Consider the following 19,658-nt stretch of genomic DNA (forward strand, 5'->3'; position numbering starts at 1 on the left):
CGTGTTTGTAGCGTGCAGTGAATGGCCCGATGGCAACACTGGAGCCGTGTTTGTAGCGTGCAGTGAGTGGCCCGATGGTAACACACTGGAGCCGTGTTTGTAGCGTGCAGTGAGTGGCCCTGATGGTAACACACTGGAGCCGTGTTTGTAGCGTGCAGTGAGTGGCCCGATGGTAACACACTGGAGCCGTGTTTGTAGCGTGCAGTGAGTGGCCCGATGGTAACACACTGGAGCAGTGTTTGTAGCGTGCAGTGAGTGGCCCTGATGGTAACACACTGGAGCAGTGTTTGTAGCGTGCAAAGGACAGGGCAGAGTGTTGTCCCCCCTGACAGGGCAGAGTGTTGTCCCCCCTGACAGGGCAGAGTGTTGTCCCCCCTGACAGGGCAGAGTGTTGTCCCCCCTGACAGGGCAGAGTGTTGTCCCCCCTGACAGGGCAGAGTGTTGTCCCCCCTGACAGGGCAGAGTGTTGTCCCCCCTGACAGGGCAGAGTGTTGTCCCCCCTGACAGGGCAGAGTGTTGTCCCCCCTGACAGGGCAGAGTGTTGTCCCCCCTGACAGGGCAGAGTGTTGTCCCCCCTGACAGGGCAGAGTGTTGTCCCCCCTGACAGGGCAGAGTGTTGTCCCCCCTGACAGGGCAGAGTGTTGTCCCCCCAGACAGGGCAGAGTGTTGTCCCCCCAGACAGGGCAGAGTGTTGTCCCCCCAGACAGGGCAGAGTGTTGTCCCCCCAGACAGGGCAGAGTGTTGTCCCCCCAGACAGGGCAGAGTGTTGTCCCCCCTGACAGGGCAGAGTGTTGTCCCCCCCCCCTGACAGGGCAGAGTGTTGTCCCCCCCCCCTGACAGGGCAGAGTGTTGTCCCCCCCCCCTGACAGGGCAGAGTGTTGTCCCCCCCCCCAGACAGGGCAGAGTGTTGTCCCCCCAGACAGGGCAGAGTGTTGTCCCCCCAGACAGGGCAGAGTGTTGTCCCCCCAGACAGGGCAGAGTGTTGTCCCCCCAGACAGGGCAGAGTGTTGTCCCCCCAGACAGGGCAGAGTGTTGTCCCCCCTGACAGGGCAGAGTGTTGTCCCCCCCCCCTGACAGGGCAGAGTGTTGTCCCCCCCCCCTGACAGGGCAGAGTGTTGTCCCCCCCCCCTGACAGGGCAGTGTGTTGTCCCCCCCCCCTGACAGGGCAGAGTGTTGTCCCCCCCCCCCCTGACAGGGAAGAGTGTTGCCCCCCTGCCACATGGTTAGAATAAGGTTGATTTGGGCTAATGATTGCCTACAGGACTTCCTCTCTGCAACTCAGATTATAGTCTGAGTGAAACGTCTGTTGTTGCATGACATAGTATACACAAGTATTTTAGTTTGTTTGTTCATACCAGAAGTTTGGCTTCATTAAACGGGGATAAAACTCACTAAACAAATCCCTGGTTAATACGTGTATATACATCTCTGACATAAATCATTTATATTAGACTTGAAAGATAAATAAAAACGTTAAAATGTGCACCTCAATGTCATCATTCAGACAGCATGTGGCACCAAAAGGTGATTTATACAGGTAAAATCAGCCCATTTAGTGTTTAATTAACTGTCAGCATCTATTAAAAAGGCCCCTATTCACCCATCAGTAATGACTTACAGTTTCACCCTGTTGATGTTGTACATGCACTGCAGAGGAGTAGACCTGTCATTACAACCCATTTGGAAATGTGTTTACTTATTAAATGCCTGTTTGACCGTAAGTAATTGTTAGTAACGGTTTGAGTACATAACCCATCTACTTCCATGGTGCTTTCTAATTGGATTAAATGGCTAAAAACACGCACGTTCCATTCAGGAGGGGAGGGCACACAGTCTGGGTGGACTTGTCGGTCAGTGCAAAAATAGATCCTTGGGACGTTCCTACCCTAAACCCTATACTTAAGCCCTACCCTAAACCCTATACTTAAGCCCTACACTAACCATTTTAAATGTCAATGGTGGACGTCCCAAGGATCCCGCATAGCAGGCCTACCCTACCTATTACCCTGCTCCAGCCCCCTCCCTTCCTCTGGACTTCTCTTCTTCCCCGAAGGCCTACTCCACCTATTATTGTCCCCCTGTCCCCTCCCTTCCACTGCTCCCAGTTTCATCTCAAATCCCATTTGCCATTGTAGCCTACGTGCCCAATCGTCCAGGACTGCGCGCATTTAACATTTGTATGTAATCGTTAGTAGAATGCGGTGCAAGTCTGACGCATTGATCATTGTGCCATTTATCATTGCTGCGATCATTCCAGGACAGACCTGCATGAAGATTTATGCTACATTTTACTTTTACATTCGAGTCATTTAGCAGACGATCTTATCCAGAGTGATTTACAGTAGTGAGTGCATACATTTTCACACTTAAATTTGTATTTAATTTTATTTATTCTCAAAGCATTCTAACGGTCAAAAAAATAGGCCTATATTTGACTGAAACGCCACGCTCGGGTAACCGGAATAAACCGACAATATCTTCTACTATTTCTCTTGACGTTTGTTTGCTGTGAGTCTTTCAAATGGACAATAAACATTCCCAAGCGATGGCAGAGACGTCACAGGAGACCCGTCCGCCCGCTAAAGACTCACCTTTCTCTATCAAGAACCTGCTCAACTTCGACAGTAAACCTTCCAACCCGAACACGCTGCTTGCCACCACCAAAGGACTATTTGAAGGAGGCTTCTCTCTCTCCCGGATCGGTGATTTAACTTTTCCTAGTTTTGACATCCCAGCCCAGAGATTTGGATTATCGGCGCACTATTTGGAACGAACGTCGGCGTGGTGGTATCCCTACGCGCTCGGCACGTCGGGACATCATCTCTACAGGACTGGAGGTACATTCATAGTAGACATTCAATCGCTTCTCTTTATACATGTTGCACATTAGAATACCTCAATGTTTTGGTTATAACGGATTAAATAAGGCTACAACATATTTTCCAATTAATGATGTTGCTATAATACTGGCTATTCGCAATACTCCTCAGTTGGAATGATATTCAGACTAATGATGAGTAAATGTACAGGTGAACTGTGTCTAAAATAACCTTCATATTGTCATGAATCTTCAATCGAATATTGCAAAATGTCTCCCAAGAATTAGGCCTACTGCCTCAATTTGACTCACCAGGCGATTCGGGTCATTATGGAACATTTACTTGGATGAGTTTAATCGAAATAATAAATATAGTGGTTAAAAAAAAGTAATTTATGTTTATTTTATGGTTGCATTAATGTTTTCAATGAATGATAAACATTGTCGTTTATTTCGTGTAGGGTTTGAGAAGGCCATCGCGAGAGACACGCCATCAACAGGCGAGGACCGAGAGACACCGGAGCTGCTGCGAAAATCACCCGACCCAGACGACAAAGAGGACGACAAAAACACAAGTACTGATGATCTCGTTCTGGAGGAGAGTGATGGGGACGAACCGAAGAAGGAAAGAGAGTTGGTGGATGACTGGAGGAAAATTAAAGACGACAACTCGGATAAAAAAACGTGTCGGAAAAAGAAAACGCGCACAGTCTTTTCAAGGAGTCAGGTATTTCGGTTGGAATCAACGTTCGATATGAAACGGTACCTCAGTAGCTCGGAACGGGCAGGCCTGGCGGCATCCCTACACCTCACGGAGACCCAGGTGAAAATCTGGTTCCAGAACAGGAGGAATAAGTGGAAACGACAGTTGGCCGCGGAACTCGAAGCGGTCAATCTGAGCCACGCCGCGGCCCAGAGGATAGTCCGCGTACCCATATTATACCATGAGAACACCGGCTCAGAAACTGGGAGCGCTGGAGACGCGTCAGTCAGTCAGTCTCTACTAACGTTCCCTCATCAAATGTACTATTCACATCCCCTAGTCACATCCGTGCCGCTGCTGAGACCAATTTGAAAGACTCATATATTGTGTTGATATTACTGTATTGTAACTTATGTATAAGAAACATATTAGGCCTATTTTTAAACAATCTATGAAAATAGTTGGTGTTGGAAAGGTAAAAAGGCTTTGTATATTGTACAGGTATATTATGACATGTTCTATTTATTATTATTATTATTATTCCCATGTCCAAAACTGAAATATTTCCTCCTATTCAAATAATTTCATATTAAATTGTTGTGCGTCCAATGTAATCTGAACATTTGGTTTTGATTTAACTGATGGGTGTTTGAATGTGTTTTTTTAAACAGGATGTAAACACATATAGGTCTATGTCTCCCTGTACCCTACGTCATTTTACAATGAATTACATCGATGTTTTGTATGAGATGAGAACCAATCCGAAGTAAAGTTAATATTTCATCATGTACAGCCGTTTTATGTGTAATAGTTCTACTGTTCGCTTCACGTACACGGTATGTGGCTCACAGATGAAAAATAACTACTACTTGGACCTATATCGTTTTATATCGCAAACAGTGAGGACAAATCACATGTTCTTATGTATGGAAAATCAAACGTCTCACAATGTTATCGCAGACTTTTACTTGCTGTCAATGAGAAATGTAATAAAAAAAAAAAATCCCTGATACGAGTTTCACCAAATGGCCAAAACAAGGAGACTTTTTATTTTATTTTTTACATTCTGAATAAATCGTGATATACGTTCCCGACTACACCGAGTGTATTTAGAAATGTGCATAAATGTTTTTCATCTATACCTTTAATAAAACGTGGGACTTATACGTTGGATGTATGTTTCCTATCAAATATAGTATGTTCAGTCCTTGCATTAGATTAATTTTAGAGTTAAACATAGCGCTCCTTTGGGGAAACATTTTATATGTCATTCATTTGAAGGGATTTGGAATTCATCAAGACAATTTGAAGGCTTTTAACTTACAGACACCAAAAGCATAGCACGCATTTAATGAATAAAATAATGGAATATAATAGATTTTTTTTAGCTAATTATATTTCTCTATTGTCAGTGAAAGACTCATCCCAGAGATATCCTACTGGGCACATACGTCTATTCCACGTCGGTTCAACGTCATTTCGTTGAAATGGCGTGGAAACAACGTTGATTCAGCCAGTGTGTGCTCAGTGGAATATGACTCTGGACCAAACAATAAATGATGTCAACATTACTGATATCAAAACACATATTTCAATAATTTCTTGAATTTGGCCCATAGGCTATGTATAGATAGGCCTAAAGATTAAGAGATGTCTTCACAAAATAAATCCCATTTAATTTATTCTGGTATTTTCAAGAACAGAATGGGGAAATCGCCAAAGGCCAATTTTCAAACAGAAACTAGGCCTACATTGCCCTTTTTAGAATCCGTCTGAGAGTATTAAGGCTTGGTTTCACATCTCTGTAAGGAATAAGCACAACGAAATCAGCTCACTAATTTGTAAACAAACAATAATTGATCTCCAATTAGTGGCTATAATACAGCACGAAACAGTGGACATTGCAAATAGAGCAATATGGCTACAACATGTGATCTTGAAGGCCATTTTCATTTGTAATATTCAAATATTGACACTGGAACTTTGGGCAAACGTCAGGTGTGCATATCATTCGTTTGTTGCTGACTGAGTTGGGTTGGGGAGAGCTTTTGGTGCGTGTGTCTCTCTCCAACACGGTTTAAAATGACCGGGTCTCTTCCCAGCTTGTGATTGGTCCATGAGAATCCTACCTACGCGCAAACAAAGTAACTGAATGTTGTATGGGAGTGATGGTACTCCGGGAATTCAGACATAACTTTGCAGAAGGAGAACAAACCCGCTTCTCAAAAAAAATATCCAACGGATTCCACATTTATTGCCTGAAGTTAAAGGTTCTACATGTTTATCAGAATGAAGAAATCTGAAGACAGTGGCAGTAAAGGATCATTTACATCAGTTTCCAATTTTACTATTCAGTCAATTCTTGGAACTGGGTCCGAGGACGCGCACAAGGACAGTTGTAATTCTAGTTCCGACGCGGGGCTGCTGCTGCAGAGACAACGCATGCGCTCAGTGTCTTCAGAAGGATTCAGCGGTGGGGAGGATTCTACAGACTTCTACCCTTTACCCGGAGAAAAGAAACCACGCAATGACCTCAATGAGCTCACACTTTCTTCTCTAAGTAAGTGAAAATGCTTTATAAATTGTGTTTTATTTTTGGTAGCCTACTTGATTGTTATTCTGATAACAATGAGACATTATATTAAACCTATTACTATTATTATTACTATTGAATATGTAAGATATGATGATAAAGAATGACAGGCATTTGTTTTATTTATTTGTTTATTAGTCTATTCGAGATTTTTCGGCTACTGATAAAAAATATTATTTTAAACTGCTTGATGGAAGAAGAAAAAAAGTTACTTGATTGATTTTAAATGATGCTGTGTTTTTAACATTAACAAGATAAACAAAGTTTTTTATTATAAACATTTGGATTGATTACCGTGTTTTGCACTATTTTAGGTGACAAAAACAGACTAATTCTGGGGCAAGAGATGGTGAAGAGACATCAACTTTTTCACGATTATAAAGAAGGTGACGAGAGACACTACAACCAAACATCACCTGCTATTTCAGAAGAAACGGGTAATATTGACGACGACAAAACATCCAACTCATCCAGAAAGAAGTCTCGGACCGTATTCTCACGGAGTCAGGTTTACCAACTAGAATCGACGTTTGACATGAAACGTTACCTTAGCAGTACAGAACGAGCTAGTCTCGCCTCCAGTCTCCAGTTGACAGAGATACAGGTGAAAACTTGGTTCCAGAATCGGAGGAACAAGTGGAAACGTCTGCTTTCTGCGGAGATAGAAGCGGTGAACACGGCTCACGCATCATCCACACAAACTCTGGTTGGGATGCCGTTCTACTTCAAAGAGAATTTCCGGCTACGGATTCCTGTCCCTGGATCAATGACTTTCCCTACGCCTCTATGTTATCCCGGGAGCAGCATGCACGCTTTACCTTTGTACAATTTTTATAATAAAATTGAATAGAATGATTGCCAGATAGCCCTTTTGTAGTCTAATTCATTAAATTACAAACTATTTATATTGCCATTATTAGGCTGTGCCATAGGCCTATTTTATTACAACACACCGGATCATGAATAACCTTACACAAAAATGTGTACATATCCTTCCACTGCCTCCCAGTGTTTTTTATTCTCTAGATTCTTAGGGAAAAAAACGTTCTGGATCGAAACAAAAAGGGTTCTATTGCTCGCTTCATATACTGCATGGCCTCCCCGCAGGGGTTCTTCTTCACTTAACCAAAATTGGTTCCATATAGAACCCTTGGGTTCCATATAGTGTTCTAAATGGGATTCCATATAGGATTCTGTAACCAATTTCGGTTCTATATAGAACCTTAAGCGGTGCCATATATCCCTATATGGTTCTATGCAGAACCTGTTTTTTCTAAGAGTATAGCCTAAAATAAGGCTATAGCGGTAGGTCACGTCATTCAGTCCTGTCCTATCATGAAACAATACAGTGTTTATGAGCTACACATTTCATAACGAACGTCGCAAACGTGAGAAAATGGTACTTCAATGCTGGATGATTTACCTGACGCATGACAAATGTTACGAACCGGCTGATGCAAACATGAAATGCCGGTAAAATTGTATAAATGCCGACAGAAAATGTGTTCGTTCGACACGGTGGGATCTTTTTGTGTCGGTAAAATTAATTATGATGAGAAATAGCGGTGGAAATGCCTTTATGCGTAAATATTGATATAATAACCATTATATCGAAGTAAACTTGGGAGTCACGTAATATGCAGTGTGGTCCTCCCATTTTGACTCAGGAAAGCATGCAGTTTATTAGGCTGCAGATTAAATAAATGATGATGAACTTCACAGGATGGTGAATGTGCAAGGTGATTAGCTTGATGCTCCTTTCCAATCAATATCATCTGGCAAAAAGTCAGTTTGACGCAAACATCCCTGATGGGAAAATGAACATATAGGTCGTTTTAAACGAAACGTCACAATACGTTCGATTTGGCTGTTGGGGGGGGGGGGGGGGGGGGCATTTTTAAAGGATTGTGAAATACATGTTATAACTATTTGGTTTTAATATCATCACCTATTGAGGATAGTCAGAACTGCACACTTCCCGATTATTCCATACAAAACAACTGCGCACATTTCGCTCTCTATCATAGAGCAAGTAACTGCATGCTTTTCGTGATCAGTAAACATCAATGATCATGTCATTTAAGATGGGTGAAGACACCTATCCATTTGACCTGTAGCTAGCAAACAACAGAATTTAGTTTGCTTCATCCGAGATTAGGTTTTTGGGAAGAGTTTAACATCGGCAAGTCCTCGTCCTAGTAAAGTTGTCGGACTACTGTCATCACCGCTATAGATGGCAAGCAAATCAAACAATATTTGGATATAGCCATCTAGTTTATCCCCTGAAAGTTTGCTTGTTAACACCCGTTCTGCCAGTCACATTCTGTTAAAGGTTCATTTTGTTAATGTTACATTCTGTTAAAGGTCCCCAAAGCACACACACATCCCTGGGTCGCTCCTCTTTTCAGTTCGCTGCAGCTAGCGACTGGAACGAGCTGCAACAAACACTCAAACTGGACAGTTTTATCTCCATCTCTTCATTCAAAGACTCAATCGTGGACACTCCTACTGACAGTTGTGGCTGCTTTGCGTGGTGTATTGTTGTCTCTACCTTCTTGACCTTTGTGCGGTTGTCTGTGCCCCGTAATGTTTGTACCATGTTGTGCTGCTACCATGTTGTTGTCATGTGTTGCTGCTGTGCTATATTGTTGTCTTAGGTCTCTCTTTAAGGAGTGTTGTCTCTCTTGTCGCGATGTGTGTTTTGTCCTATATTTTTATTTAATTTATTTTTAATCCCAGCCCGGTCCCAGCAGGAGGCCTTTTGTCTTTTGGTAGGTCTTCGTTGTAAATAAGAATTTGTTCTTAACTGACTTTCCTAGTTAAATAAAGATTAAATTAAATAAAACAAATTGACATGATGTTATTAGCTAGCTAGCCAATTTTACGTAGTCCATCAATCAGTCAATGTAGCCTGTCTGTCAGCAGAAATCCTAATTAAACACTCTTAAAAACAATATTGAAATTGGGATCATGTTAGCTAACTTCGTTAGGTAGGCCTACATTGGTTGGAGAAACAAATGACACTAGGTTTACTTACCACTATATGTTTAGCCAACTGTACAAAGTTTCTACCGGTATCTTGCAAAGTAAACATAACCCGTTATTACGGCTCGTTTTCACTAGCAAGCGGTACATTACGGTGTTCCGGTTCGGCCGCAGAGAGAGGCTCGTTTGTGGGCAGCATATAGCAGCACGGTTTGAATGTGGGTCAAGAATCCAGCATAGCAAGTTTGTATGAAGGTCTAGATATTAAATTGGTAAATAATAATATGCTCTAAAACGCTCTGGTGATAAACAAACTTTGCTGCCCTGTTTCTAATCGTCCACATGGCTGGGAGAACCTATTCAAGTAGGTAAATATATTTAGAAAATGTTAAAAAAAAACTTTTTTTAAAACGATGTATTATTAGCTAACTAGCTACAGTGCAGGCTTACTCAAATGAGCTGCTAACATGGCTAGCTAGCTATCTAGCCAACTTTACATACTGTATAGATAGCTAGCTAAGTGAATTAAATATCACCAGCTACCTAACTTCATATTATCTAGCTATCTTGATGTATTTATCACTGTAAAAACAACTCTAAATGCATTTGTAGGTAGCTAGCTAACAGCTATGGAGGTAGGTGATAGCTGCCCCAACTGTCAAAGTGAGAGAGGAGGCTATTCTGGACAGGGCAGGTACTTTTGTGTAGTTCCTGTCCCTGGAAGTGAGGACGGAGATAATAGTAACATAATATTCAGTGCGGTCTAATTTGAGTATAATCAAGTCTGTTTCTTGTGAGGTTTTCTGTCCTCAGATACAGAGAGCTGTGGTTCTCAGTCCGTGTCCTGGGGACTCAAAGGGGTGCACATTTTTGTTTTTTCCAGCTGATTCAAATCATCAACTCTTCATCAAGTGGTATTTCTGTATTCATTTGTGATGCTATCCTTGATATGATCCTGCTATTGTCACATGCACATGTGTGTGTACATGCATCTATCCAATGTTATCATGATTTGTTATAAGCGATATTCTACTTTAGTAATCCACAATGACCTGGTGATGTTAATGTCTAATAATGACATTATCTTCTAAATTCCTACAGATACCTTGTAACTGGAGATTCCTTCAAAACGATTGCCTGCAGTTACCGTGTAGGGCACTGCAAGGTTGGGTGACCAGGGTCATCTGGGACTGTCTCCTGGAGGAATTCAGGTGTGTGAAGGCTACCTGTGTCCTGCATAACTTCATGAGGATGGACACGAGGACCAGGAGGGGATCTGCAGCTCGCCGCCGCGTGCCAGAGGAGAAGTCTGCTGCTCTGCAGGATGTTTCAAGGATGGGGTCAAATAACGCAGCAAGAGAGGCAATCCATGTGCGGGAGATGTTCACCTCCTACTTCTTCGAAGAGGGTGCTGTTCCCTGGCAACACCATAGACTACACTATGCACAACCAAAGGCTCTTTTAAGAGCCATTCACATTGCAATAAGAGTATTCTTTCATTTACTTAACTTTGTCAAATGCAGTTATTCAATTCTCAGTTTCTCTCCCTTTGATTTCTACTTCTCAGGTGAGGTGCTGTTCAGGTGAGGGTGCTGTTCAGGTGAGGGTGCTGTTCAGGTGAGGTGCTGTTCAGGTGAGGGTGCTGTTCAGGTGAGGTGCTGTTCAGGTGAGGGTGCTGTTCAGGTGAGGTGCTGTTCAGGTGAGGGTGCTGTTCAGGTGAGGTGCTGTTCAGGTGAGGGTGCTGTTCAGGTGAGGGTGCTATTCAGGTGAGGTGCTGTTTAGGTGAGGGTGCTGTTCAGGTGAGGGTGCTGTTCAGGTGAGGGTGCTGTTCAGGTGAGGTGCTGTTCAGGTGAGGTGCTGTTCAGGTGAGGGTGCTGTTCAGGTGAGGGTGCTGTTCAGGTGAGGTGCTGTTCAGGTGAGGGTGCTGTTCAGGTGAGGGTGCTGTTCAGGTGAGGTGCTGTTCAGGTGAGGTGCTGTTCAGGTGAGGGTGCTGTTTAGGTGAGGGTGCTGTTTAGGTGAGGGTGCTGTTTAGGTAAGGGTTTGATGTCTGTACAAAAACAAAACAGGCTATTTTAAGTCACCCGTATTGAAACAATTTGGAACAATTAGACACCCTATAACACACACCTACACACTCATGTATCAATCTGATTGATGGATTGTGTTGTGCAGTAAGCAGGCTCAGGTGTATAACTGTGGCTCCTTCCACCTTCAAAGAAAGGGCAAGAGGGCCAACCATGGAGAATAGTAAGACACTTCATTATTTCTATAACTACGCTATGTTGTTTGTCCTCGTGTGTCTGGGCATGTTTCTCAGCATAAAGTACTCTGCAGCCACTTCGTGTGGTGTGGACACCAGGTGAGGCCACACACAGATTCCTGTTGAACACTGTGGCTTTAACTACCTTATTTTCTCAATAACACTCTCCTTCACTTCATCCCTCTTTTCCCTAAATCCTCTAGGTTATATCAGCTGTGTCGGTGAACCCCTCCCACATCTGATCTGGCTGACAGAGAGGGCACAGCATATTCAGAGGTGAGAGGTCACTTGGTCAGGCCAACAGGGAAGTATTATGAAAGAGATGCTTTACATTGAAATACAGACAGAGATGTAGTAGTCCCAGAGTTAATGATCCCAGGTCAGTTTATATTATACAGGAAGTATTATTAAAGAGATGCTTTACATTGAAATACAGACAGAGATGTAGTAGTCCCAGAGTTAATGATCCCAGGTCAGTTTTGCATTTCACCTCCTGATGATTATGATGACTGACAGTGTTAGAATATATAAATATATATATTTTTTAAGACTTAAACATGCTAATTCCATCTGTCTCTCGTCTGCAGGTATGATTTGATATGAGGATGCCAACCCCCAGTCCCGTCATCGCCACTTCACCCGCTCTTAAGATAACCCTCGGGCCGACGAGAGACACTTATGTAATTGTGATGAACTGAGAGAATATTAGGGTAGCACTGTGATTCATTAATCATATGCTGCCTTCCCCGCTCCTCTGTTCTTACCTCTTTCCCTCCCTCTCTCTTTTACACCTCCCTCGCCACCTCTCGCTTCCTCTGTTTTTATACTGCACATCAGATGTGCATTGAAGTAAAGATTGAACTTATATTCAAAATATTACAATTATAATATTTGGATAATGAAATTCTTTCAATAAAGCATTTGACATTCTCCACTGGTTGAAATTAAGTCTAATTTGATGAAATACTCCACCTATCCTGTGTTTATCAATGCAGATGAAGGAAATTGGTTATTGAGATGAACCGGTGTTAGAGTATTTACACGATGCATAGGAAGTGTAGTGTACTGTTTAAAAAAAGATCTATTTCTGTATATATGAATTACAAATCAGCCTTTAACTCGTTAAATCATGTGTAACCATTGATATCCCAGGACCAAGATTGGTAAACACTGTTGAAGTGTATAATTGTAATACATACATGCACTGAAGACACAGCGTCATTCAAAGACTGGAATTTGACACTCCTGGTATTGGATATGACTGAAAAATAATCCCAAAGACATCTCTGCTTGACAGACAGAGCCCACAAAATGAACCTAAACCACTCACACTTGTCAGGTATAGTTCACTTTTATTTTATATATCTTAAATATCAAATTAATGGCGGCCAATATTGAGAGATATCGTGAGGCTACCCTACGTATCTAAAAGTACATGATTATTAATGCTTACTGATTGTGAAAAGCAAGCAGTTACTTGCTGTATACCTTTAATTAACGATAGAACAACATTTGCGCAATGGAATAATCTGACATTTGTAGGTCTGACTATGTTCTTCAAGAGGTGATGATGATATTACAACCAAATAGTTAACATTTATTTAACAATACTTTTAAAAGGTTTTATATACTGTCATTTGAAATATGTCCCATATCACATGACCCATGTACTCGACAACGGAGTTGTCAAACGGGTTTTAGATACTGTCATTTGAAGTATGTCCCATATCACATGACCCATGTACTCGACAACGGAGTTGTCAAACGGGTTTTAGATACTGTCATTTGAAGTATGTCCCATATCACATGACCCATGTACTCGACAACGGAAGAGAACTTTCAAAGAATCACGAACAAGGCGGGAAAGTTGGTTATTCGTTCTGACCAATCAATCCACTCGTGTAGCAACGCTGCTGCGGAGTGTGTACAGTGCAGAGGGACGAGGAAGCGAACATATTAGTCTATAAGATAAACGACGAGTTATTTTTTCCAATTTTATACCCAAGGAGGTACTTCAGCTCAAACCAAGAACGGTGAGTTAAAAAAATCTAATTGATTGACAAAATCTAGCTAACCCATTATCAATCTATAGATGGCGAATTAGCTTGCAAACGGCTAGCCAGCCAGCGAGATTTGGCCTGCTTTCACCATCCACGCTTGCTAGTTAGCTAATATTAGTAGTTAACGTTAGACGATGTTACCCGATAGAAAACCGCTGATTAGCTAACGTTAGCCAATGTTACCCGATAGAAAACCGCTGATTAGCTAACGTTAGACAATGTTACCCGATAGAAAACTGCTGATTAGCTAACGTTAGCCAATGTTACCCGATAGAAAACCGCTGATTAGCTAACGTTAGCCAATGTGCATGTAGTTGAGACCAAGTTGGCTAGCTACTGCGGATCAACTAGCTAGCCAGTTACGTATGCTAGCTAGTTAATCACATTAGCTAGCCTACCTACCCACCCAACTAGCTTGCTAACTTGCTAGATTTTCAGCACACCCAATTCATGTAATTGAATTTCCAGGACAGTAACGTTCTCGCGTATCAAACTTTACAGGTCATGTTGCGTTACATGTTGGTTTGGTTTGTTTATTTCGCTAACACAAGTATGGCAGCTTAGCTAACAAGTATGTCAGCTAGCAAGCTAAGCTTCATACCTGATCATGTTATGGTTTTCAAGAGAACGTTACATCCGGGATTTCTCCATCTACTTCAGGGGTGAACTACTCTGCAGCAAAGCTCCTACAGAATCCCAGTATGACCTAATAGCTGTGGTATCTGTTCTCTCCCTGCAGATGACTGGCTCGAACGAGTACAAACTGAACCAGGGACCAGAGGACAGTATCTCTGCTGTTAAGTTTAGCCCCAGTACAGGCCAGTTCCTTCTAGTGTCCTCTTGGGACTGTACTGTCCGGCTCTACGATGTGGGAGGAAACTCCATGAGGATCAAATATTCACACCTGGCACCGGTGTTGGATTGTGCTTTCTATGTAAACAAGTGTTTTTGTTTGTTGTCATAAGCATTCCATAGTAATCAGTTAATCAATTTTAAATTCAGAATTGTCTACTTTTCCACACACACCAAGAAGAAGAAACATGACAATATTGTTAAAGTACATTTCTACAAAGAATGTAAAATGTAGTCAAAATGGTGTGGCCCCTCCCCTGGTCAAGGAATATGTTTGAGTCAGAAATCTCTTCTCTTGTAGGACCCTACACATGCCTGGAGCGGAGGATTGGACACGCAGTTGAAAACCCACGACTTGAATACAGATCAAGGTGTGCCTGTCAATATGTCACCGCTGAATTATGTGCTTCCTGTTTCTATTAGATAAACAGTGGTTTTTAACGGTTCATATTTTCTCCCGTTGTGTAGATACAATAGTTGGGACACACGATGCCCCCATTCGCTGTGTGGAATACTGTCCCGAGGTCAACGTCATGGTAACGGGTAGCTGGGACAGGTCAGTCAGGCTGTGGGACCCCAGGACCCCCTGTAACGCTGGCACCTTCACACAGCCCGAAAAGGTAGAGCTATCAAAACTCTGTATGAAACATTCCTGAGCAAGCGTTTATATGTCTAAGTTCATAAAGACCAAAGCACACATTGACCTCATTTTTCAATTCTGATTTCAAGTTCATAAATGTATAGTCTGTTTTTTTTGGTGAGAATGGACATACTTACTGGCATATGGACATTGAGAGAAATTGATTGTGATACACACATTTTAAGACTGTTCTCGTGTCTTTGTCTCTTTTAACGAAGGTGTACACCCTCTCTGTGGCTGGAGAACGGCTGATAGTGGGGACAGCAGGGAGGAGGGTGTTGGTCTGGGACCTGAGGAATATGGGTTATGTCCAGCAGAGGAGAGAGTCCAGTCTGAAATACCAGACACGAGCCATCAGGGCCTTCCCTAACAAACAGGTAAACCTCTAGTCTAGCTCAGTACCAGACACGAGGCATCAGGGCCTTCCCTAACAAACAGGTAAACCTCTAGTCTAGCTCAGTACCAGACACGAGGCATCAGGGCCTTCCCTAACAAACAGGTAAACCTCTAGTCTAGCTCAGTACCAGACACGAGGCATCAGGGCCTTCCCTAACAAACAGGTAAACCTCTAGTCTAGCTCAGTACCAGACACGAGGCATCAGGGCCTTCCCTAACAAACAGGTAAACCTCTAGTCTAGCTCAGTACCAGACACGAGCCATCAGGGCCTTCCCTAACAAACAGGTAAACCTCTAGTCTAGCTCAGTACCAGACACGAGCCATCAGGACCTTCCCCTAACAAACAGGTAAACCTCTAGTCTAGCTCAGTACCAGACACGAGCCATCAGGGCCTTCCCTAACAAACAGGTAAACCTCTAGTCTAGCTCAGTACCAGACACGAGCCATCAGGACCTTCCCTAACAAACAGGTAAACCTCTAGTCTAGTTCAGTGCTTGTCTAACCTCTCCTTGGGACCCCCAGACCTTTCACTATTTTGTAGTAGCTCTGCACTAGTGAAGGGCTTGATGATTAGTTGACCAGTTGAATCAGGTGAGTTAGCTGTGGAATAGTTAAATACATGGAACTGTTGGGGGTCCCCTGGTTTAACTGGCACACGTCTGTGGGCTGGGAAGAAGGTGATGTCATATCATTATACTAAACGTCACTTAGATTTTATCCACAGCAACGTACGGTGACATCATGCGTGTTTTAGTAGGCCTATGTGATCCCCTTGCTGGACTTGAACCCTTGACCACACATCGTTGTCTGTCTGTCTGGTGAGACCAGATGATACTGTCTGTCTGTCTGTCTGTCTGTCTGTCTGTCTGTCTGTCTGTCTGTCTGGTGAGACCAGGTGTTACTGTCTGTCTGTCTGCTGAGACCAGATGATACTGTCTGTCTGCTGAGACCAGGTGTTATTGTCTGTCTGTCTGTCTGTCTGTCTGGTGAGACCAGGTGTTATTGTCTGTCTGTCTGTCTGTCTGTCTGTCTGTCTGTCTGTCTGTCTGTGTCTGGTGAGACCAGGTGTTATTGTCTGTCTGTCTGCTGAGACCAGGTGTTATTGTCTGTCTGTCTGTCTGCTGAGACCAGGTGTTATTGTCTGTCTGTCTGGTGAGACCAGATGTTACTGTCTGTCTGTCTGGTGAGACCAGGTGTTACTGTCTCTGTCTGCTGAGACCAGGTGTTACTGTCTGTCTGTCTGCTGAGACCAGGTGTTACTGTCTGTCTGTCTGCTGAGACCAGGTGTTACTGTCTGTCTGTCTGCTGAGACCAGATGTTACTGTCTGTCTGCTGAGACCAGGTGTTTCTGTCTGTCTGAAGGGCTATGTCCTGAGCTCCATAGAAGGACGTGTTGCCGTGGAGTACCTGGACCCCAGCCAAGAGGGTTAGGGTCTGTCTGTCTGCTGAGACCAGGTGTTTCTGTCTGTCTGAAGGGCTATGTCCTGAGCTCCATAGAAGGACGTGTTGCCGTGGAGTACCTGGACCCCAGCCAAGAGGGTTAGGGTCTGTCTGTCTGCTGAGACCAGGTGTTTCTGTCTGTTTGAAGGGCTATGTCCTGAGCTCCATAGAAGGACGTGTTGCCGTGGAGTACCTGGACCCCAGCCAAGAGGTGCAGAAGAAGAAGTACGCCTTCAAGTGCCACCGGCTGAAGGAGAATGGGATTGAACAGGTCTATCCCGTCAACGCCATCTCCTTCCACAGTGTTCACAACACCTTCGCCACAGGTGGGAGACTTTCTATGGTCACTAAAGTAAAAACTCAGCCGTCATTCGACTGCTTTTGAAATGTTCAACTACAATAAAAAAAATAAAAAAAATAAGAACAATTATTGAACCAGAATATTAAAACAAGTATCCATGAAGCTTGATTTTTATTTCCTGCTGTTTTATGGTCTATTATCATGTGACCTCTTGGATTAATATCGCCAAGGGAACACTTGATGAATGATTAGCCTCCAGATTATAATCTTGTAAATTCATAACTACTCTGTAGATAAAAATGTCCATTCGTTCCTCCGTTGACCTTGAAACCCCCCCCCCCCCTCTCTCTCCGTCCTACCAGGTGGCTCAGACGGCTTTGTGAACATCTGGGACCCGTTCAACAAGAAGCGTCTCTGTCAGTTCCACCGTTACCCGACGTCCATCGCCTCCCTGGCCTTCAGTAACGACGGCTCCACGCTGGCCATCGCCTCCTCCTACATGCAAGAGCAGGGAGACATCAGCCACCCGGAGGACACCATCTTTATCCGCCAGGTCACAGACGCAGAAACTAAGCCCAAATGAGTCAGTCAGTCTCCTGATCTGATTCTCAACCGTACTGCCTCGGGTAGTTTTCACATTGTCTCCTTTCAGCACTGTTCGCTACAACAACCATGATACAGGATCTACCGCGTGGGGGATCCAGGCCCAGTACGGCTCGGTTTGGCCCTATAGCGTGAAGCAGAACATCCAGTCCACATCCCGGTGGTCTTGTCTGGACCGCCCCACTGCCACTCACACTTTTTTGGTACATATGAATGGCAGCATTGACAAGGAGCAGGCAGCTGGTATTTATCTGGCCATCTAACTCTCTAAGTCTCTCTCCACCTTTTTCAATATCCCATAGTTGACAGACCGATGAGGACTTGACAAAATGACGGCCTCCTGATCTGTTCTCTAAGTCTCTCCACCTTTTCCAATATCCCATATAGCCTCCTGATCTGTTTATGTATCTGTGTGTGTGGTTCCAGGACAGTCCTGAAGGCAGCTGAATGGCTCCATCTATACAATACAACCTTCGCTGACCTTTATTCATCTGCCTGTATTTGTTGGATTTAAAGTTGTTTTTGAAATTTTTACTTTGACCATTTATTTGTACTTTTAAAAATTAAATGTGTGCTTTATTAACACATGTAAAAGGACTACACTCGTTTGTCTTTAGTTGTGTCTAGCCCCCACCCCTCTAATAAACTGGTGAAATTAGGTAGTCTAGCCCCCCACCCCTCTAATAAACTGGTGAAATTAGGTAGTCTAGCCCCCCACCCCTCTAATAAACTGGTGAAATTAGGTAGTCTAGCCCCCACCCCTCTAATAAACTGGTGAAATTAGGTAGTCTAGCCCCCCCCCCTCTAATAAACTGGTGAAATTAGGTTGTTGTGTCTAGCCCCCCCCCTCCCTCTAATAAACTGGTGTAATTAGGTTGTTGTGTCTAGCCCCCCCCCCCCCTCTAATAAACTGGTGAAATTAGGTTGTTGTGTCTAGCCCCCCCCCCCCCCCTCTAATAAACTGGTGAAATGAGGTAGTTGTGTCTAGCCCCCCCCCCCCCCCCTCTAATAAACTGGTGAAATGAGGTAGTTGTGTCTAGCCCCCCCCCCCCCCCCTCTAATAAACTGGTGAAATTAGGTTGATGTATCTAGCCCCCCCCCCCCCCCCTCTAATAAACTGGTGAAATTAGGTTGTTGTGTCTAGCCCCCCCCCCCCCCCCCCCCCCCTCTAATAAACTGGTGAAATTAGGTTGATGTATCTAGCCCCCCCCCCCCTCTAATAAACTGGTGTAATTAGGTTGTTGTGTGTAGCCCCCCCCCCCCCCCCCCTCTAATAAACTGGTGAAATTAGGTTGTTGTGTCTAGCCCCCCCCTCTAATAAACTGGTGAAATTAGGTTGATGTATCTAGCCCCCCCCCCCCCCCCTCTAATAAACTGGTGAAATTAGGTAGTTGTGTCTAGCCCCCCCCCCCCCCCCCCCTCTAATAAACTGGTTAAATTAGGTTGATGTATCTAGCCCCCCCCCCCCCCCCTCTAATAAACTGGTGTAATTAGGTTGTTGTGTGTAGCCCCCCCCCCCCCCCCCCCCTCTAATAAACTGGTGTAATTAGGTTGTTGTGTCTAGCCCCCCCCCCCCCCCCCCCCCCTCTAATAAACTGGTGAAATTAGGTTGATGTATCTAGCCCCCACCCCTCTAATAAACTGGTGAAATTAGGTTGTTGTGTCTAGCCCCCACCCCTCTAATAAACTGGTGTAATTAGGTTGTTGTGTCTAGCCCCCCCCCCCCCCCCCCCTCTAATAAACTGGTGAAATTAGGTAGTTGTGTCTAGCCCCCCCCCCCTCTAATAAACTGGTGTAATTAGGTAGTTGTGTCTAGCCCCCCCCCCCCCCTCTAATAAACTGGTGAAATTAGGTTGATGTATCTAGCCCCCCCCCCCCCCCCCTCTAATAAACTGGTGTAATTAGGTTGTTGTGTCTAGCCCCCCCCCCTCTAATAAACTGGTGAAATTAGGTAGTTGTGTCTAGCCCCCCCTCTAATAAACTGGTGAAATTAGGTTGTCTAGCCC

At 44.0% G+C, this 19,658-nt stretch overlaps 3 protein-coding genes and 1 long non-coding RNA gene across 4 annotated transcripts; all 4 read left to right on the forward strand.

Annotated features, from left to right (window-relative positions):
* The first annotated feature begins 1,984 nt into the window (after nucleotides 1-1,984).
* LOC129836026 (homeobox protein HMX3-like) lies at nucleotides 1,985-4,135 on the forward strand. The gene is made up of 2 exons (XM_055901763.1): nucleotides 1,985-2,837; nucleotides 3,280-4,135. Exons 1-2 carry the CDS (start codon nucleotides 2,522-2,524, stop codon nucleotides 3,891-3,893), a joined length of 930 nt encoding a protein of 309 aa, XP_055757738.1. The 5' UTR covers nucleotides 1,985-2,521; the 3' UTR covers nucleotides 3,894-4,135.
* A 97-nt stretch (nucleotides 4,136-4,232) lies between these two features.
* On the forward strand, nucleotides 4,233-7,894 carry LOC129836027 (homeobox protein HMX2-like). The gene is made up of 2 exons (XM_055901764.1): nucleotides 4,233-6,081; nucleotides 6,429-7,894. The coding sequence occupies exons 1-2, from the start codon at nucleotides 5,799-5,801 to the stop codon at nucleotides 6,962-6,964; spliced, it is 819 nt and encodes a 272-aa protein (XP_055757739.1). The 5' UTR covers nucleotides 4,233-5,798; the 3' UTR covers nucleotides 6,965-7,894.
* A 121-nt stretch (nucleotides 7,895-8,015) lies between these two features.
* LOC129836023 (uncharacterized) lies at nucleotides 8,016-12,289 on the forward strand. Its single transcript, XR_008756596.1, has 2 exons — nucleotides 8,016-11,635; nucleotides 11,947-12,289. It is a non-coding gene; the product is annotated as an uncharacterized LOC129836023 (long non-coding RNA).
* A 922-nt stretch (nucleotides 12,290-13,211) lies between these two features.
* On the forward strand, nucleotides 13,212-18,249 carry bub3 (BUB3 mitotic checkpoint protein). The gene is made up of 7 exons (XM_055901696.1): nucleotides 13,212-13,392; nucleotides 14,159-14,353; nucleotides 14,573-14,642; nucleotides 14,740-14,891; nucleotides 15,130-15,288; nucleotides 16,897-17,074; nucleotides 17,412-18,249. Exons 2-7 carry the CDS (start codon nucleotides 14,159-14,161, stop codon nucleotides 17,630-17,632), a joined length of 975 nt encoding a protein of 324 aa, XP_055757671.1. The 5' UTR covers nucleotides 13,212-13,392; the 3' UTR covers nucleotides 17,633-18,249.
* The last annotated feature ends 1,409 nt before the right edge of the window (nucleotides 18,250-19,658 follow it).

Source organism: Salvelinus fontinalis, chromosome 37, assembly GCF_029448725.1.
Source record: "Salvelinus fontinalis isolate EN_2023a chromosome 37, ASM2944872v1, whole genome shotgun sequence".
Taxonomy (NCBI): Eukaryota; Metazoa; Chordata; class Actinopteri; order Salmoniformes; family Salmonidae; genus Salvelinus; species Salvelinus fontinalis.